The 18,395-nt window shown below is 38.3% G+C and overlaps 1 protein-coding gene across 1 annotated transcript in view; it reads left to right on the top strand.

The window, feature by feature from the left end:
• LOC150091034 (rho-related GTP-binding protein RhoE-like) overlaps positions 1 to 18,395 on the top strand; it is a 291,220-nt gene that overhangs the window by 230,345 nt on the left and 42,480 nt on the right. The window contains exon 3 of the mRNA XM_090381338.1: positions 3,416 to 3,503. Within this exon, the coding sequence (XP_090237464.1) occupies positions 3,416 to 3,503 (88 nt within the window). The remainder of the gene's footprint in view (positions 1 to 3,415; positions 3,504 to 18,395) is intronic.

The raw sequence follows: 18,395 nt of genomic DNA, 5'->3' as shown, positions 1-18,395 counted from the left end.
TCTTGAACTCAGTTGCTATGGAATATGTTCGTGGAAAAGTGTTTTCACAAATTAATTTGCATGTTTCGCGTGTTGAAAAACCTGAAATAATCCCAGTCCCAACGCCCGAGATCCGCAACTAAAGCTCTGATTGAAAAGGCCCTTAAGAATTCTCCAAACGAAATTCGAAACAAAATGAGCGACAAATGGCAAAATAACTACGGTGTTACGGAGGACACGCCAAATACTAATTAAAAACCGCAGCTGGAAGTTTCTATTGATGACTGGTAAGTTCTCATATTTAAATAGCAAAAGGCAACTTTAATTGGAGCAGACCGAAAGCACCGCAATTTACTCTTTAATCAATCAAAGTCTTCAAGCACCACAAGTTTTTGCACGCCATTTAAAAAGCTGCCTCTTAACAGATATTCTACTTATGACTGCAACAAGAATTTTGATCATAAAGACTCGTGACGAACTATACTTCACAAACCCTTAAATATTGTTGACATATCGCCACTACAGATTTGACCATAATTCAATTTTGAAGTTTCCATTATAGATCACCAAAGAAGACGCAGATCATAAATCTTAAAATGGCGCATTCCCATCTTTCGCTTCATGTCAGTGGATTTCGACGATTGAAAACTTTCCAAATCGGTTGGTTGAAAGACGTTGCCAAATTCTATAGCCTCTGCCATCCTCCACTCTGAACACCACTGCACAGTTTCTTCTGTGTCTTGGTTAAAGGATCCGGGCTTATCCTTACCATTACTAGCATATTTATATGAATTGAACAGGATCAAAATTGTTCATTTGACACCGGCTATTTTAAAGCGGGCATAGTGGGACATTAATTTTCGTTGGGGTGTATGCCACGTGAAGGGTATCCCACTGAGATGTTCAACTACCACCTGTCATGTAACATCAATAAAACTTCGATGCCAAGACTTCCATTAGATATTTCGTCCATATTGTTGTAGTAGTTGGGTTTTAGGAGCATTAGCGACTAACGCCATACTGCGCGTGTTCTGTGGTCGATTTTCCGTTTGATGAAAGAAAAACAGTTTTCAGGAGGAAAAACCATCCATCCTACTCTCGTCTGAGACCGACTAATTCAGCTACGTTGTGAAAAAGGCCCATAAAAATTCCTCCCATCATCAACGAGACTCGAACTCGGGTCTTTCGCACCCAGTGTGGGAAGGGCACCTACCCATTGTAAGAATTGGAGTGCTTCTTCGGTGACAGCATCGCCTGTCCCTGCTGTACAATATAAGACTAGTAGACATGAAGATGTGTGCAGTTCAGTGCCGGAATGGGAAAGTCAAAAGATTTAAGTGACCTTGAAAGTGTCATGAGAGTCGTCCCAGTATGAGCATTTCGCAAACTACAGCCTTGCTGTGCATTTAGCGCGTGTCTCTGGTAAATCGAGATTGGTTAAATAACATTCGGCCAACGGAAATAGCTAGTTATTGCGAAGAGACTAATAGTGGCTGACAAGACGTGCAGTATAACAGAGAGGCTACAGTTAGTCAAATAACAGCACAGTTATTTGATCGGTTACTGTTGAGAGAACCAGCATATGGTGAAAACAGCACGAGTTTATGGACCTATCCTGCAAAGGATAGGTCCAAAGGATTTCCCTCAACAGGAATCATTGAGGAGGCTTTGATCCTGCAGTGGATTGATAATGGCTGCAGTTTACCTGCAAAGTGTCAATAATACATCTTGATGGTGGTGTGAGGAGAGTTAACTTGGCGCACGTAGAGCTCCCCTCCCTCGTGATAACTGATTAACATCTGAATGCTACAGATTATCTGAAATTGTTTCCGACTAAGTGCATCCATTCATGACTGATGCGTATCCATCTATGAATTGGTTTTCTAACAAAATGAGGCATGTCACAAGGCTAGAATTATATAGAACTGGTTCCAATAATTCTGCTTACTGAGGTGGCTACCCATTTACCAGAGATTTGATTATCTTAATCAAATTGAATATTTGTGGGATAAGATGGAACCAGCTATTTGGAGTTGAGATTCACAATCACCCAATTTGTTACAATCGTGGGAAGCAATTGAATTAACAAGGAACTAACAACCCTGTGGCACTCTCCAGCATCTCTTGGAGTCCATATCACAAAGAATCCAGAATGTTAACTACTAAAGCGGGACCTATCCGCTATTAGTTAGTGTAGCTAATAAATTGGCCCCTTGGTTCATGAGTGAGGGCCCTAACGTACTGTAACACATGGCACTGAAAACAGGAGTCACTAAACAAAATTAGATAAAAAAAGCATCACGCAGCGACCATGTTGTTTTTCCCCGAAGGCCATTAACAGCTTCAAAAGAGTATGAAAGTTTACTGAGTGCGAGATGAAGTTTCAAGATGAAAGGGATAACTGTGAATAGGACGAAAGCAATCATTGAACCTAATACTTCTCCGAGACAGAATCAATGGATTCATCCATTGATTTAACAACGGGCCTTCCCTGATGTGCACCCACATCAGGGAAGGCCCGTTGTTAAAGTATTGTCGAGGATGTTTAGACAGACCTCAGCATACATCATCTTGTCCAGAAAAGCCAATTGTCCCGGCCAAACTATGAATAACAGTTCCAGATCATGCTTCCTCCGCCAAGCTTTATTTTCGGGACGATACAGTCCGGCAGGTAGCTTTCTAGAGACATCCGCCACACTCGGGCACGACCATCAGACCATGTACGATGACTCATCACTACAAGTCAGTTTTTCATTGGTCTACGGTTCAATAATGGCAGGCCTTACATCGAACTAGACAGCGTCTGGCGTTAGTCAGTGTGATTCGTGGTTCGCTGACAACTGCACGGCAGTAATAACCCATACATGCAGATTACGGCGCACTGATATGTGTCCCAATGCTGCGACAACGTCGGCCTGCGTTGCGAGCAGACGATTCTTTGCAGGGCTCTCCTGTCACATTCCTTGAACTTCGGAGGAATTTCGAAAGAAGTTCATGTGTGTGGACGATTCTGAATGTAGCTATGGCTGTTTGAATTTTAAAAAGTGACTATGAAATTTTAAATAGTAAAAAATAATAATAAAAAGTGAATATTTACCTTGTATGAGTAAACATTTTACTAGACATGTGTCTGCTTACTGTTTTACTATTTTCAACATTTAAAACTCCATAACCATATTTTGGTTAGTGTAACTCTTCAGAACTGAACTTATGTTTATGTGGACTTTTTTCATTGTTTTCAATCTGCACTCAATTTTCTTTATTTCCAAAACAATTCTTAATTATACTATTTTCTAAAATTACCTTTTAACTGTTTTGAATTTGTATTTTTAATTAAATTGTCATCAATTATTTAGCTGTACGATTAATTACATTTGAAATTACCCATCACTATTTAACTGGACTGTAGCTGAAGATGAATCTACTTTATCCACAGGTCTACACTCCCACTGGCTTCGAGCGGTATACAGCCACGTACGAAATGGGAGACTATAGGATTAACTTCACAATATGGGACACTTCAGGTGAGTAATGGCTTCCAATGTTATTTTCATCTCGGCGTCTTCTCCTTCTAATATGACAGATATCAAGAAGTAAAAAAAAAAGGAAAAGAAATTCAGGGTACATTAAAACATGAAAGCGCATGCCATTTTACTAAAACGTGGTTCTGTTGACGTCTCTTACTTGTGATGTTGGTCTCCTAGCAACACGATGTTTCCTCTGCTGTGTTTCCATGCTCCTGTCGTATCCATTTAAGTGCCATCATAAATCATTGTTGTGTGCTGTACTGGACTTTGCACGTGATATCGGGGGTAATATTGGGTACGTTATATTTGAAAACACGTTCGACTTTTCTCAAGGCACGCGGATGGTGAAATGTCACGTGATAGAGGAAGATTTAGAGTTACCTTCAGCAAATCAAAACTTTTTCATAACCTCTAAATACAAAAGCCAAGGATTAGATTGCTTTTTTATACAGTAGGCTACCTGAAATGAATCACTCTCGGAAAGATAATTTCGAGTTATCGCCGAAGAGCGCGGGTTTCTCTTTATGGCTTTCGAAAGAGCCACTTTTCTTTTAGATGAAAGTAAGCCCAGCGATTTCCCCTAAAACCAAAAAGTACATGTTTCATACAACCGTTTTAGTAGCTGTCATCACTGGAATTACTGTTCCTTTCTTCTTATACAATAAATTCATTTGGGCTGCTCAAGATACAGATATTAACGACCTCAGTTCTTTAGGATTTATCCTAGAGTGTCCTTTTTTATGTGGAGGATTCAACAAATTAAGGAATTATGTTAGCAGTTGCAAAGCCAAGCAATTTCATTTTCAGATTAATAATTTAACTTCAAAACTTTCATGGAGATAGATTCCTTCTAAACCTTTCTTTCCTATCGACATCTGCCACCGTTATTTTACAGCTGGAATGATTCAAGAGAATGCATTGTATTGCTGCATATCTGTGCACCACATTTTCGAGAGTAAAGCGAGATATACTTAGCGAAGAAGGATTTATTGGAATGTGCTAGATGGTAGCAGGTCGATTCCATCTGTCAGAATACAAAATTCGAAGTTGGTAAATTCATCACGATTTTTGCGTGAATTATTCAAAAGTGACCAAACAGCGGTTTACTTCGATGTGTTGTTGTGGCTTGGGATTTCTCAAAATCGAGAACTTTTCTCCTAAAAATTCATCCAAAAAGATTGATGTACACATTAAATGTCAGTTTTCCACAATGAACAATGGACAAATTATTCCATCTATTTTCAACCATTAGAATAAAGATTAGCCCCATCTTTTGAATACACCGCTTTAGAAAACTCGGATGAGATACCTTCGCATTACTTTGTGTTATGCAGTCCCTGACCTCTTTGCTGAAGTCTTCTGAGTTCGCACACAATCGGGAATCTGGTAGGGATGAGCTATCTGCTTGTATGTGTGCCCCCTGAAGATCTCCATTATAATGCAACTGTTGAGACACTATAAAAATTCCCAGGAATCCTTTCCTGGGAATTTTTATAGTGTCTCAACAGTTGAAGTTCACATCACGTATTCAGGAATCTTTTCCTGAATACGTGGGACTTCAGTAACCAGAAGTAATGGATTTTGTGTAAATTATGGGTCAGACAATATTTTGGCAGAGTAATTCAGTAAGAAATAAGGAACACAGTTCTTTGATATCAATTATCAGCAACTCAACTTTTAATTAGTTCCATTTATTAGTGATATTAAGGAAAACAGAGCATTTGAGGAGGATTATATTTTTCGAAGAGTACTTATTTAGAAGTGGCCATCAAAATCATAACAAGTTCAGTAAAATCTCTTTGAAATAGTCCAGCCAAAAATATCTCTTATAAATATATCTAATTACAAAAAAATCTTGAACCCATGTAACTCGAATTCGAATTACACGAGTTAGAGATATTTTTCGAATTAGCCGAAACAATTCGAGTTAATGGGAAATTTTCCATCGATGGCTACGCCCTGTAGGGATTTTTAGAAGTATACATTTTTGTAGAATGGCGTACAATATGAGTCGCTGAACAATCTTTGGGGATCTAGCTACGCTCTGACGTTCATTTAAATTCTAACAGGTGATGGCCCATAAACAAAAAGTTAGCTGGTGGAATGCATGATTAGAAATGTCGGTGGTTGTATGTCTTGATACTGGTTTTGTCATTTGGTGGCCCATTAATGTTGGGATCACCTGTCATTGTCATCAGTGAATTAGATTTTCCACCCACGTTTCTCGCCCCCCCTAGGTGAGTGTAAAAGGAGTTTCCATTTGGAGTTAGTTTATAAACTCTGTAAATGCTAAATATTACTGATAATTTGAATTTAAAGACTTTCAAAAACTCAAATAAAAGAAAGCTACTTATAATAATTCATCCACAAGAGAATCAGAGAGAACGCTGGAATTAGTACGGTTGGCATTCTGTACCAAGGTAGGATTACAGTAGACAATTGGAAATCAACGATTCCATAATCCTGAAATTATTTATCGTCAGTTAAGATTCCAAAATTCTTTTAAACAGCATCTGCCACCCTCATACTAAACTAATAAAGTTAGTAGTACTGAATGCGAACAAAGGATCATAATCACAGAAGGAATATTGCTGAGGATATATTCTACCTACGCAGATATTACGAATAATTAGCGTAATGAACGTCATTTTTTTCTCATTCTGTTGAATATTTCTTCGGCTGAGCGGCTGTACCATTCCCTTTTATTTTTCATCTGACTCATGTCATTAAGTGATTGAATACCCTCGCAAAATTTGAATTATGAATCTCCAATACAGGAAACGGCTCTTCGAGCTCAGTTATTTCGACATTGCCCAGTCATAAAGCTAATCAGTGAGCTGGATGCACATGTTTAATCCTTTTGTCGCACCAGAAGCACGAGCTTGCAATCGAAGTACGTCTAGAAAGCCTTTTGAGGGCATTTCCCTCTCCTATTGAAGTATTCGTAACTGAAACAGTGAAATGCATTCGAATGTTAAAAGCAAGTTATGCAACAAATTAAAGGTGAACGCATGGATGCCTGTTTTCATCCAAGCTCTACATCATCAAGGACTGATAATTAATTACCTTGAACTTCAAAAGTAATTAGGATTGCCCACATTAATGAAGAATATCAATGCTTCGAAACAACTAAAGATTTTCTGGCGTACATTTACAAAATGCTGTACACGTTCATCACTTGTAACACCAGACGGCGCATTTTTTATATCTGTATTAAATATATAAAATGTGTGTTTTAATCGACAAAGTAACTACGGCTATGAGGCCTCAATAAATCTTGTCTGTAAATTTTGTGAATTCTACAGTCGATTTGCTTGTTTGCTGGATGAAAATCAGCGTATCCGGATTCGAACTCAGGCCTCATCTGGTGTGGGGAGGACAGTGATAATAAGAGTATGGCTTGCCCACGACGTCAAGCCATACTCTTATTTAGACATTAAATTGGTTTTGGTTATTAAGTTGTTGACGCGAAGTTCCATGTGTCTTTTTGAAATTTTGCCAAAGTTTTTGATAAGAATGCTATTAGATGATATTATTTAAAATCCGTATAACGGTTTAATGGTTTTAAAATAATTTACAGTAATGAGTACTTCCATATTTGGGAAATTACTCATGATTGAGAGTCACTTGTTGAATGCACTAAGAAGAATATTGAGTCGAAAGGAAGACGCCTTTTGATAAAGATATTTTCAATAAGATCGGCTCCTGGGTATTTATGTCTATACTCTAGAAAGAGCATTTTTTTTCCACATGTTGCCTGAACTTCACATTCCCCGAGTTTTTTTTTTTTTTTATCAGCGAGGTGAAGAGTACAGTTAATTGTCCAACTCGCTATAAGATGTCCATTTAGAGTGATGGTAATTAATGTTCGACCCTTCGGGATAAAAGTTATTTGAGCAACCTTGTTCCGGTTAAAAGGCGAGACTAGCGTTGTTTAAACACGTGTACGGATACTCGAAGTGTCTGGAGACATCATTAGACGTTAACTGAATATTCTATTACAATTGGAAGAAATGGCCATTTTAAGGTCATCTGTACACAAAGCGAAATTCGCACACATGAAAATAAAGTGGATTCGAAGTTACTAATGGAGAACAACAGAAGACACTTCTGTTCGATGTAGGTTAGAACCTGCTTTATTCTGAGTCGCCTGTACTTGCAAATTGGTTAAGCGAACTTTCCCTTGTGTGCATTTTTAGGCACAGGTCTAGTGAGGTAGAGTTTCAGATCGGAAGAATACCAGCACTTTGCAGAATGTTTTTGGGGTGCGTGTAAGGAGTAGGTTGCTTGTGTACAGTAGGAGCTGCATGGTGTTTAAACCGAATGGGGAAATTGAGCTCCAGAAGCCTTGTTCGAAAAACAAAATTGGCACGTTTGCTGGATTAAAAAACAAAAAACCTAAATTAGTTCACAGGCTGACTTCTACGCATCTACATGTGAAGAAATAACCACAGTTTCACGTGAAAAAAGTACCCCTACCTCCAAGTCTACGATGGGAATTGAAAACATATTTGTTCCAAATGAGCATTCATATAGCAAAGTAGGAATTGCTGGTACCCACAGAGTGTTACGGTATCCCCACCGAGCATACCTTCTGATAGGCTCTTTGGGGACGCCATAACTAAAAAAAAAAAAAACCATAAAGTTTAAAATATAAAGATGTACTTTATGTTCTAACTCACGGTCATATTTTTGCGATGTCCTGTGGTTCTAACGTACAACGCTCGTAACACATTGACACGTATGCTACTGTATAGTTGTTGCCAGAGTAAAAACCGCCTGTAATTACTGGCTGGGGATTTCCTAAAACAGAAGGTATACACGATTCTCTTATATTCCTTAACACGTCAACGGCATTTCCACCAAAATGGATACCATAAACTTGGGCACAAAGCTGTTGATCACTTTCCCTCTTGTGTCCCAGGAAATAAATCTGCCCTAAAGTGATATGTGCCGTACGAGCTCAGAATGGGAATCAACTTGAGTAGGTGAATTATTAGGTTACGCGATGAATTATTAAGTTACACGAGCTAACCTAATAATTCACTTGATTTATCTCTTCGTTTTTCCTCAGTTGCATTCAAACGTAGAACCACAGTTTTGTATTTGAATTCTTCTTCGCCAATCCTTGCTAAAAACGATCGCTACATCGATTAAAAGCAAAATACTTCCTGTTACAATTACGTTTGTCCGAAGAGCTGGGATCTCCCGAGTGGTGTGGATCTCCTACAGGGAAATCAACTGCTTTAAAAGCAGAATGGTGGAGATATGCAAAACTTTTCGTGACTGCGAATCCAAATACATGGTGATCTATTGTTTCGCCGAATTATTTGCATAGCCGAACATTTTTCATTTATATTTTGCTTTGTTTTTCTTCTAGAGTAGCAGGTATTGATTGTTTGATTCGAGCATCTACTATTTCACTTTCCGTCTCACCTTTCAGCGTTCTGTGCTGCAGCCAAATGAACGATTGCCTGCTATCGACCACATTTATCTATCCTCCTAGGGAATCGTACGGGCATCCGTGTATTTTTCAAGCGGAATTTATAGGGGACGATCTCATTTTCACTAATCTACTCTGATGTCAACGCTGTAGCACAGTGGTCATAATCATCGTCCTCCCCACTCCGGGTTCGAATGTCGTCAATGGCGTGAGGAATTTGCATGGGCTTTATTCCCAACGTGGCCGAGTTAGTCGGTCTCAGGCGAGGGTTTCATGTTTAGCTCTATAGGAAACTGGGATTTTTTTAATTAGCAAATCGGCCTCAGAATACACGCAATTTACATGCACAATATATGACTGCCTCATAGTCTTAGTTGCTTTTAAGCATACCACACACACACAAGCACACACCCATACTCTGATTAGTTATATAAAGACTGTTAAAGTTGTCCATTTTGGATCTGGTGATAATCAATCCAAGTATCGATATTTCCAAAGACGATAACTGACCTAGAACTGGTTACATGAGAATCAAATCTACTGAACTAAGTTCCACCAGCCAATGTCAAGACTAGCTCAAGGTAGAATAACAGAGCTCAATTGTCTGAATCTTCTTTCTCCTCGGAGACCCACCCAAAGAATTTGCTTGATCTTTCAAACATATTCTGAATTAATAAACATCTCTTAATCCCCAGATGATACGTTTCCGATATCTTTTTCATTTCTTCCCATTATTTTCAGGTGTTGGAGTTGTCCTCCTAACAGAAACACCCTAAAAATGGTTGTGGTCATGCACAAGTTGTTGGGCTTCATGATACGGACACCACTCGGATATATGCAGTAAATTCGGGAACTGGTGTAACCCATCGTTCATTTAAATTGTTTATCATTTTGGATTATTCATTTTACTTAACATTAGCCAAGATAGCTGCCGTACTGTTCAGCCACAGTAACAATAATTAATAAGATGGCATTCGAGATCAGTCAACTTTGTACTGAAATCGATGGGGAGGTAGTTATGGTGATGAATTTGTTGAAGCGAGTCAAAATCTATAATTAATAGGACGAGATTTAATGGTATTTTGAAGATCTCACAAAAATCGACAGAGACAGACCAGAATAACGAAATAACAGAAATAACGAAACAGGAACACCCCGAAGGGCTTCTACCAATGGTAGAATTGCTGAATGAAGCGACTACTTCAAAGTGGAAGTCATGGAATAGGCAATAAGTGAAATCACGGTTGTTAATTTGTGAATTTTGGATAACACCTTCTATACTTAACTCTTTAAAAAGAGAATTTGATCCTCTGGAGGCCAGAGATTTTAGTATACATTATATCCATCATACAATGCGTTATATAAATAATCTGTTGCTTGAATAATTCTGCAATTCTACATCACATTCGCGACCATTGGTGTATATGCTGACTCCAAACACCAGTATAGTCTCCCCAGACACTGAGCCACTCCGGGATGTTTTGAACTGCCCCAAATCTATCTCCGTTTGCAGTCGTTGTTGGTATTCAACAATAATACCAAGATATTTCCGAATTGTCAAGAATTTAATTGCGGGACTTGGACCTAATCAAAGTGCATAAGCTGTCATTAAAACCAAAAGGTCATCCACAGTTCCATACTCGAAACCGCTACAATTATTGTAAATGTATTCCATAATAAGGGAGATGCGTAAACTTCTGCTTGTACTGCATAATATGTACATGCGTAATGAATGCCGGATGCAGTTCCCCAAACCGAAAATATTTAACTACACAATCGTACAATAAGCGCTACTCAAGATGAGTGTTAAGGGGAAATAATTGCTGGAAGTAGGCCGTTGAAGACTAATAAAATAGCCCCTAAAATTAATGTAAGACAGTTAATAAATTATAATTATGTTGGAAGCAGAGCGGGTTTAACTTATTAGTCTTGGCTGGCCGCGGAAACGTTATTAATTGGTCGCTACCGCTTTCTCGTGTCCTGCACCCTCGTCAGCACAGGTAAGGAATACTTCGGTACCGTCATTGCCGAATACTGATGGGGTGTAATACCTCACAGCTTTCAGATATTAAAAGGTAAGTGAGGGGATTAACGCTTCTGAACTGATGAAGTCGGATAAGAATTACATAAGTATTGATGGCGTTCGTCAAACACCTTTAGTACAGCGAGAGTCGTAGCAGAGGTGCAATTTATTATGAGCATTAAGAGAACGAAGAGGTTAGTGCACTGCTGCACGTTCTGATTAATTGCTACATTTCAGTTAAGTGCACTGCCCCAATTCAATAACTGACCAGACTCATCTTTAACAAGGGCATTTTCTAAGAAAGAAGAAGAGACAAAAATAATTCTGAAAAACGGAGAAAGAGAGAGAGAGAGAGTATTAAAGTGCAAAATAGGAAGAAGCAGAATGGAATATAAAAAATTGTTGATTACGCCCTCTTTAATTGAAATTCACGTTGAAACTATCAGCGATTAGCAGTTCTACGAATGAGAAAGTTGAAGCGTATTGGCCTTTGACGTCATCATCATCATCATCAGCCATTTTCAATCCACTGCAGGATGAAGGCCTCTCCAGCAACTTTCCAGTTCCTTCTGTTTTGAGCACTGGCCATCCATTTACTACTCAAAAACTCATGAATTTCATCTATCCATCTCCGCCTTTGTCTTCCAGGTTTTCTTCTAGCTCCTCTTGGGTACCATTCTGTTATTTTCTTAGTCCATCTGTCATCATGTCTTCTAGCTATGTGTCCTGCCCAAGACCATTTTAGTTCTTTAGTTTTGATAAGAATGTCCTTTACTTGAGTTTGCTGCCTAATCCATGTGTTTCTCTTCTTATCTAAAAGTCTGATTCCCAATATAATTCGTTCCATTCTTCGCTGTGTAGTTCTTAGCTTCTCTTCCATTCTTTTGGTGAGTGCCCAAGTTTCACTTCCATAAGTCATGGTGGGGAGTATACATTGGTTCATTATTTTACGTTTCAGACAAACTGGGATATTGCTCTTCAGTATGTGACTATATTTCCTGAATGCTATCCATCCAAAATTTATTCTTCTCTTGACTTCCAGCCATTTATCATTATTACAGCTAATAACTTGTCCCAGATAGGTATATGACTCCACCTTTTCAATTACTGCTCCTTCAATCATTATTTCCCTTTCCGTGGCATACTTGTTCATCACTACTTTTGTTTTAGCCATATTCATCTTTAGTCCAAAATCCTTACTAACTGTGCATAACTGATTAAGATTTTCCTCTAATTCTTTGGGATCGTGGCTTATGACCACAATGTCATCTGCAAATCGTAAATGGTTTAGGTACTCTCCGTTCACATTGACTCCTTTCTGCGACCAGTCTAATCTTCTGAAAGCTTCCTCAAGGGCAGCAGTAAACAGCTTCGGAGATATTGTGTCTCCTTGTCGGACTCCTTTCTCGATTTTAAATTTCCTACTGTCTTTGTCTAGTCTAATAAAGGATGTAGCACTCTCATATATTTTCTTCAAAATCATAATATATGGAGTATCTATGCCTTGTCTTTCCAGTGCCCCAAACATTGCCTTATGCTGTATGGAGTCAAATGCCTTTTCATAATCCACAAATGCCAGGCATAATGGTGTTTTATATTCATTTGTTTTCTCCATTAGCTGTGATATTACGTGAAGGTGATCCATGGTTGAGAATCCTGTCCTAAAGCCAGCTTGCTCTTTCGGTTGATTCTCATCAAGTATTCTTTCTAATCTGTTAGTAATGACCCTTGTGAACAACTTGTAGATATGGGATAACAAGCTAATTGGTCTATAATTTCCAATTTCTGATTTATCTCCTTTCTTATGCAGCAAAACTATGATTGCATTATTCCACTGCTTAGACATCACACCTTTTCTAATGCACTTTGTGAAGAGCCTTGCCAGTTTTTGTGTTATGTCTCTTCCTCCCAATTTTAACAACTCTACAGTAACTTCATCTTCCCCTGGGGCTTTCCGATTCTTCATTTTCTTCAATGCATGTTCTACCTCATCAGGAAGAATATCGGGTATGTTGTATGTGTTGCTACCTTGCAATCCATCTTCCCCACTGCTAGTATCATTCCCTCGCTCCTTGTATAATTCTCTATAATAGTCTTCTGCTATTTGAATTATGCCTTCTCTGCTGTTTATAAGTACATCATCGCTATTCTTCAGTTTCAGTATCATTTGTCTTTCTGTATTACTGCTCATGGCTGCTGATTTAAATCCTTTGTTTTCCCTTAATGCTTGTTCTACTTTTCTTGTGTTAAATCTTCTTATGTCCTCTCTGAGTCTCTTTCTAATGGCTTTGCATAACTCAGTATACTCAATTTTCTCCCTGTCAGTGTTTTTCTTGCTCTTCATTTGTCGTCTTTGGTTCATCATGACAAGTGTTTCTTGACTAATTTTTTCTTCTTTGGATTTCTGTTTCCCTATAGGTTTCTTGGGCTTTATCACTTTCAGAAAGTTGTAATATTCCTCGTCGATATCTTGGTCCTGAGAAGTCTGCAGAAGCTCAAACTTGTTCTTCAGTTCCAGTACATACTGCTTTTTCTCCTCCTCTGTTATTTCAAAGACCTTTGTATTATTTACTCGAGTCAGTTTTTTCCTTTCCTTTCCTACATCTATATCAAGTGTACATCTTACCATTCTGTGATCACTTCCAACATTTACCTTATTCAGGACGGTAACATCATTCACAATATATCTTCTGTTAGTGAGGATGAAGTCGATTTCATTAGTTGTTAATCCATTTGGACTCTTCCATGTCCACTTTCTGTTCACCCTTTTCTTGAAAAAAGTGTTCATTACTGACATTCCTTGAGATTCTGCAAATTCCACAAGTCTTTCACCTCTTTTATTTCTTTCACCAATTCCAAAATTTCCTATAGTTCCTCTTTCTGCGCTGTTTTGCTTTTTCCAACCTTAGCATTGAAGTCCCCCATAATAATAGTGTAGTGGGTTTTCTGCTCATCTAGAAGACTCTCAATTTCAGTGTACATTTCTTCAACCTCTTCATCATCATGGTTCGATGTTGGTGCATAAATCATTATAATCTTTAGATTGTACCTCTTAGAAATCTTGAGTATTAGTCTTGACACCCTTGGTGACGTACTTTTGAATTCCAAAATGTTGTTTTTAAAATCTTTATGGACCAGAAACCCAACTCCACCTTCACTCCTTTCACTGTTTCCATTGGTGTACAGCAGATTTCCACTTGATAAACTTATAAGTGATTCATTTCTTCTTCTTGTTTCAGCCAAACCGATGATATTCCAATTCACATTTTCTAATTCCTTTTCCAGCTCTAATATCCTGTCTTCACCGATGAGTGATCGTACGTTATAACAGGCCAAGTTCAATTTCTGTGCATGGCAGCCTGGTCGTACCCAGAGATTCTTAGCACCCTCTGCTTCCACTCTGATCCTCTCGCTGCCGTAAGAGGGAGAGTGAAAGCTGCTGGGGACTGAGGGCCATTTGTATTGTTGTGCTCTCATTGCTGGATCTCATTGCTCTCATTGCTCATGGCCTTTGACGTAGGAGGCCAATAATGAGAACTCCCCCTTATACGCAGTGACTTTTTTCTATTACCATTCCTTCGGTTTATTCAACCATGTAGACAAACTCTCCCTCTATCTCAATTCTTGACAAGTGTATGCTTAACGGCATTATTTATGCCAAGTGGATGCATACTTGGCAATCCTTTCTACCTCATCCTATAAATGCTCCACTGGAACCAAAATCCGGTGGCTGTATACCATTGAAGTTAGGGAATTGCAATTACCACGTTTCTACAGTCGCTCTGCTGTACACCATATGGGCTCAATGCTGTGGTTCATTATCTCGCCCGATGGGTATTATGATAAGTGACACTCTCTCAGTAAAGACGCTTGAGTAGGTTTTAATGTCCAAGTATTGGTCTACTGGCAATAGGGATGCGATGTTTTTAAAATACACCCCAGTTTTCAGGGATAGGAGAACCTTGCTAACCTCACCTCAGACCAACCAACTGAGCCACGGAGTGAAAAGGACCATAAAAGTTCCTTTTCATTAAAGGGATCAGAAACCGAGCTTTTTCCACCCAGTGGGGAGGACGTTGATTATAACCACTATGATACTTGCAAAGGATGGACAACAATAAGTACATTGAGGTTTTGAAAAAAGTGGTAACCCTTAAGTATTTTCCAAAAGGAGATTGGAATTTTACAACCTCACAAAGCCACAATTCACTCAAATTGGTGAACTTTATTTGTGAGAGGCAAATCAGAGTTTTCATATGGCTAGAGAACTCGTCAAATTTCAATTCATTTGAAAATTTAGGGGCAACTGTCAAGACCAAGATCACAAAAATGAACTGCAGAACCGACGAACTTTTGATCGCTAATAACTTAAACGCTCAGGGGTGGTCAAGATAGAGCTAAGATTTAAACGAGAGAGAGAGAGAGAGATAATTTTTATGATACAATCATATATAAGAATGGGAATATGAAATGAATATGGTGGGTCAGGAAAGGAGCACAATGTCTTAACAGTAATTTTTGCACCTTTGCGTTCAGGTAAAGAAAGAGGCGGCTATTGTTTAGTGTTAGAAGTCAGTACTGAAATTGCAATTGGGATGTTCTTTGATTCGATCCAATCATTTTTATAGCAACTTAGACCATGATGCGAAACGTCCAAGAGATAGATGCATTAAAAGTTACAGGTAACATATTGGGAATCAGCATGACATTACCAACATATATGAGGCACCGGAGAAGGCAAAATGAAAGAAAAAAAAATATATATATCAAGGGACATTAGTAGAAACTACCGAGAAAAACTAATAGACTGGACCTTAGGAAGTTGTCAATCAGTTCTGAGGATATGAATGGCAGGATAAGAGGGAATAAAGCGCTGTGTTGTGTTGTGAAGTTTTTCTCCCCTAATGCAGCGAAAGCAGGCGTTCTTGAATCTTTCAACTAATATTTACTCTTCTTGAAGGGAGGAGTTGAAAAAAGCAGTTTTGAAATTCTCTGTATTTACTGATTGGTATAACAGAGAGTTCATAATCGAACATGGATTTTTGATAATCGAATGGAAAGGTATAATAGAATATAGCTGATGGCAGAGACCATGTGGCATAAGCCAATGAAAGTAAAAACTTGTCTAAAATCAAGTTACAAACGAAGCTGGGCAACCTAAGGTAGATTTTGAGAAGTATCTGGCTAAGGATGAAATTCAAAACAGACCCTGCTCAGACTGCTGAAAAACTAAATAGGTATTTTGCATCTACAATTATATATGAGGAATTCTTTAGAGAAGGGGATGCAAGAAGTTCATCAAATTCCAACAGGAAGCTGAATTATTTGTGATAATTAAGATTAAAGAAGAAGAGAAACTGTTGAAACTACACAAAAAAACACCTTGTGATGGATGGGGTCTATCCAAAGCAAACCTTAGCCATAATTATGACAGCATTCTTGGACTTAGGGGAAGTTCCTACGTACGGGAGATGTGCGAATGTATCCCCAATTCACAAAGGGTCAATCAAAGGGTGGTGTGAGTAATTACAGATCTGTTAGCTTGACCTGTTCCGGAAAAATGATGGGATCACAGCGTTACATGTTAAAGAGGTAATGCAGGACCATCTAGACAAGGATATTGCGGTCACAGCAAGGAATGTTAAGGGTCGATCTTGTCTGATCAATTTGATTGTATACTACGATGTGGTCACACAAAGGAGCTGCATGTAAAAATAATTTTGATCTCAAGCTTATATTTCAGGAAAGCTTTTGATACTGTTGCACATAAGACTGCTGCAACAAACATTGTGTGACGTTAAGAGTAAGTTATTGTTATGGATAAAGGAATGGTTGAGAGGTATGAAGACAGGGAGTTATTATAACGGACACTGCTCTTCGCGAACTGAGTTATTAGAGGAGTCCCCCAGGATTCAGTGCTGGCCCATTGTCGTTTTCTATATTCTGCAAACTTCAGCGGCTCCAGACTAGGCACCTTCTAGGAGATCTGAACGAGATGTTTAAGGCTAAGAATGAATTGAGCAAACTCGATGATGATGGGATTCTTCCTCAGACTATGCACATTAGGGGTGCACAAATTCAAATTGATGAAGGATGGTTGCAGGATAGATGTGAGGAAAACTTTCTTCACCCAGTGGATAGTTTGTGTAACAACCAACTTACATCTGTTGTGGTCAAAATGGGTACTTTCAACAAATTCTGGAAAGAACTAGAGAAATTATTGAAGCGGATGGACAGAAAATATACGAAGTGTGTTTTTTTTTTTGTTGTTGATGTGTATAAACTTGCTTTCTTATCGTATTCCATTACTAATACTAGAACGTATGCTTTAATTTCGAAAATATCAGTTCGATTCGGGTCACCTAAATTTCTTTTTTAAAATTTATTTTATAATCGAAAATGTCGATTACTACTGTAACCTCGATTAGTAAATTAAAAACATTTGCAACATGCTGATCCAAAGAAGAACCTCAAACTTCTAACACCGATTACCTCAAATAACGGTGTTAAAAGTCACATTAACACCCCTTAAGAATATGTACCTCCCGAATGTAAATCATGACATGCCTTTGGTAACTGAGATTGAGTTTCACTTATCCGAACCATTACAATTAGAGCATGCATCGTGTTGTGTCATCGGCCTTAGAAAAGAATTTTGACATTTTTGCAGGAGTGCAATTGTCAGAAGGGTTCTCAGGCCAGTACATGCATCTTTCCCTCTCGACAATATCTTTATCGACAGTTTCGTATTCATTACACATATGTTCCGTTAAAGTGATAAATATCTCGGCCTTCCCAAACGCTAACCACCAACATTCGGTGTGAAATCGATGTTTATTAAACATGAGGGATGGTGGAAGGTGCACGTATGAGTGGAGGATCGTTACCAATGATTACAGTTATGATAAATACATCGACAGAGACTACCCGCATGAATAATGACTACTTTTTTCATGCGATGTCGTATGCAGAAAAAGAATAATTTTCCAGCGAAGTGGCAAGAGCCATTCATTAACTGCAGATTATAGATATCACCTGGTCTCAGCTATGTGCCATTTAATCTGTTTCGTTTTCTCTGGTCATTTAATGGTGCCATTAACATTTAAAACAGTTATTGCATTTCAATAAATGGCTGAAAACATGAAAAGGACAAAACGTGGATATTTTTGCTAGCAACACAAGATGTAGTTTGCTAATGAAAAGCTTTTGTTTATCACAACACATTAAGAAATATCGTAAGGAGAAAAGTTGCACTTTTATATATAAATATTTAAGTTAAGTCTTGCCCCCAATTCTTAACATTAATTCTACCGGTTTACAATTTTATCTAGTATGATATCTGTTACTTTTGACTTTTTTTTCCCTTCTGAGTCACATATTTATCGTACAACCTAAGAGAACAACATAAGACCTAATACATGTC

Source organism: Mastigoproctus giganteus, chromosome 1, assembly GCF_048544385.1.
Source record: "Mastigoproctus giganteus isolate SK-2022 chromosome 1, ASM4854438v1, whole genome shotgun sequence".
NCBI lineage: Eukaryota > Metazoa > Arthropoda > Arachnida > Uropygi > Thelyphonidae > Mastigoproctus > Mastigoproctus giganteus.
Note: the sequence above shows the minus strand (reverse complement) of the source record. Positions and strands in the feature narration are given on the sequence as shown.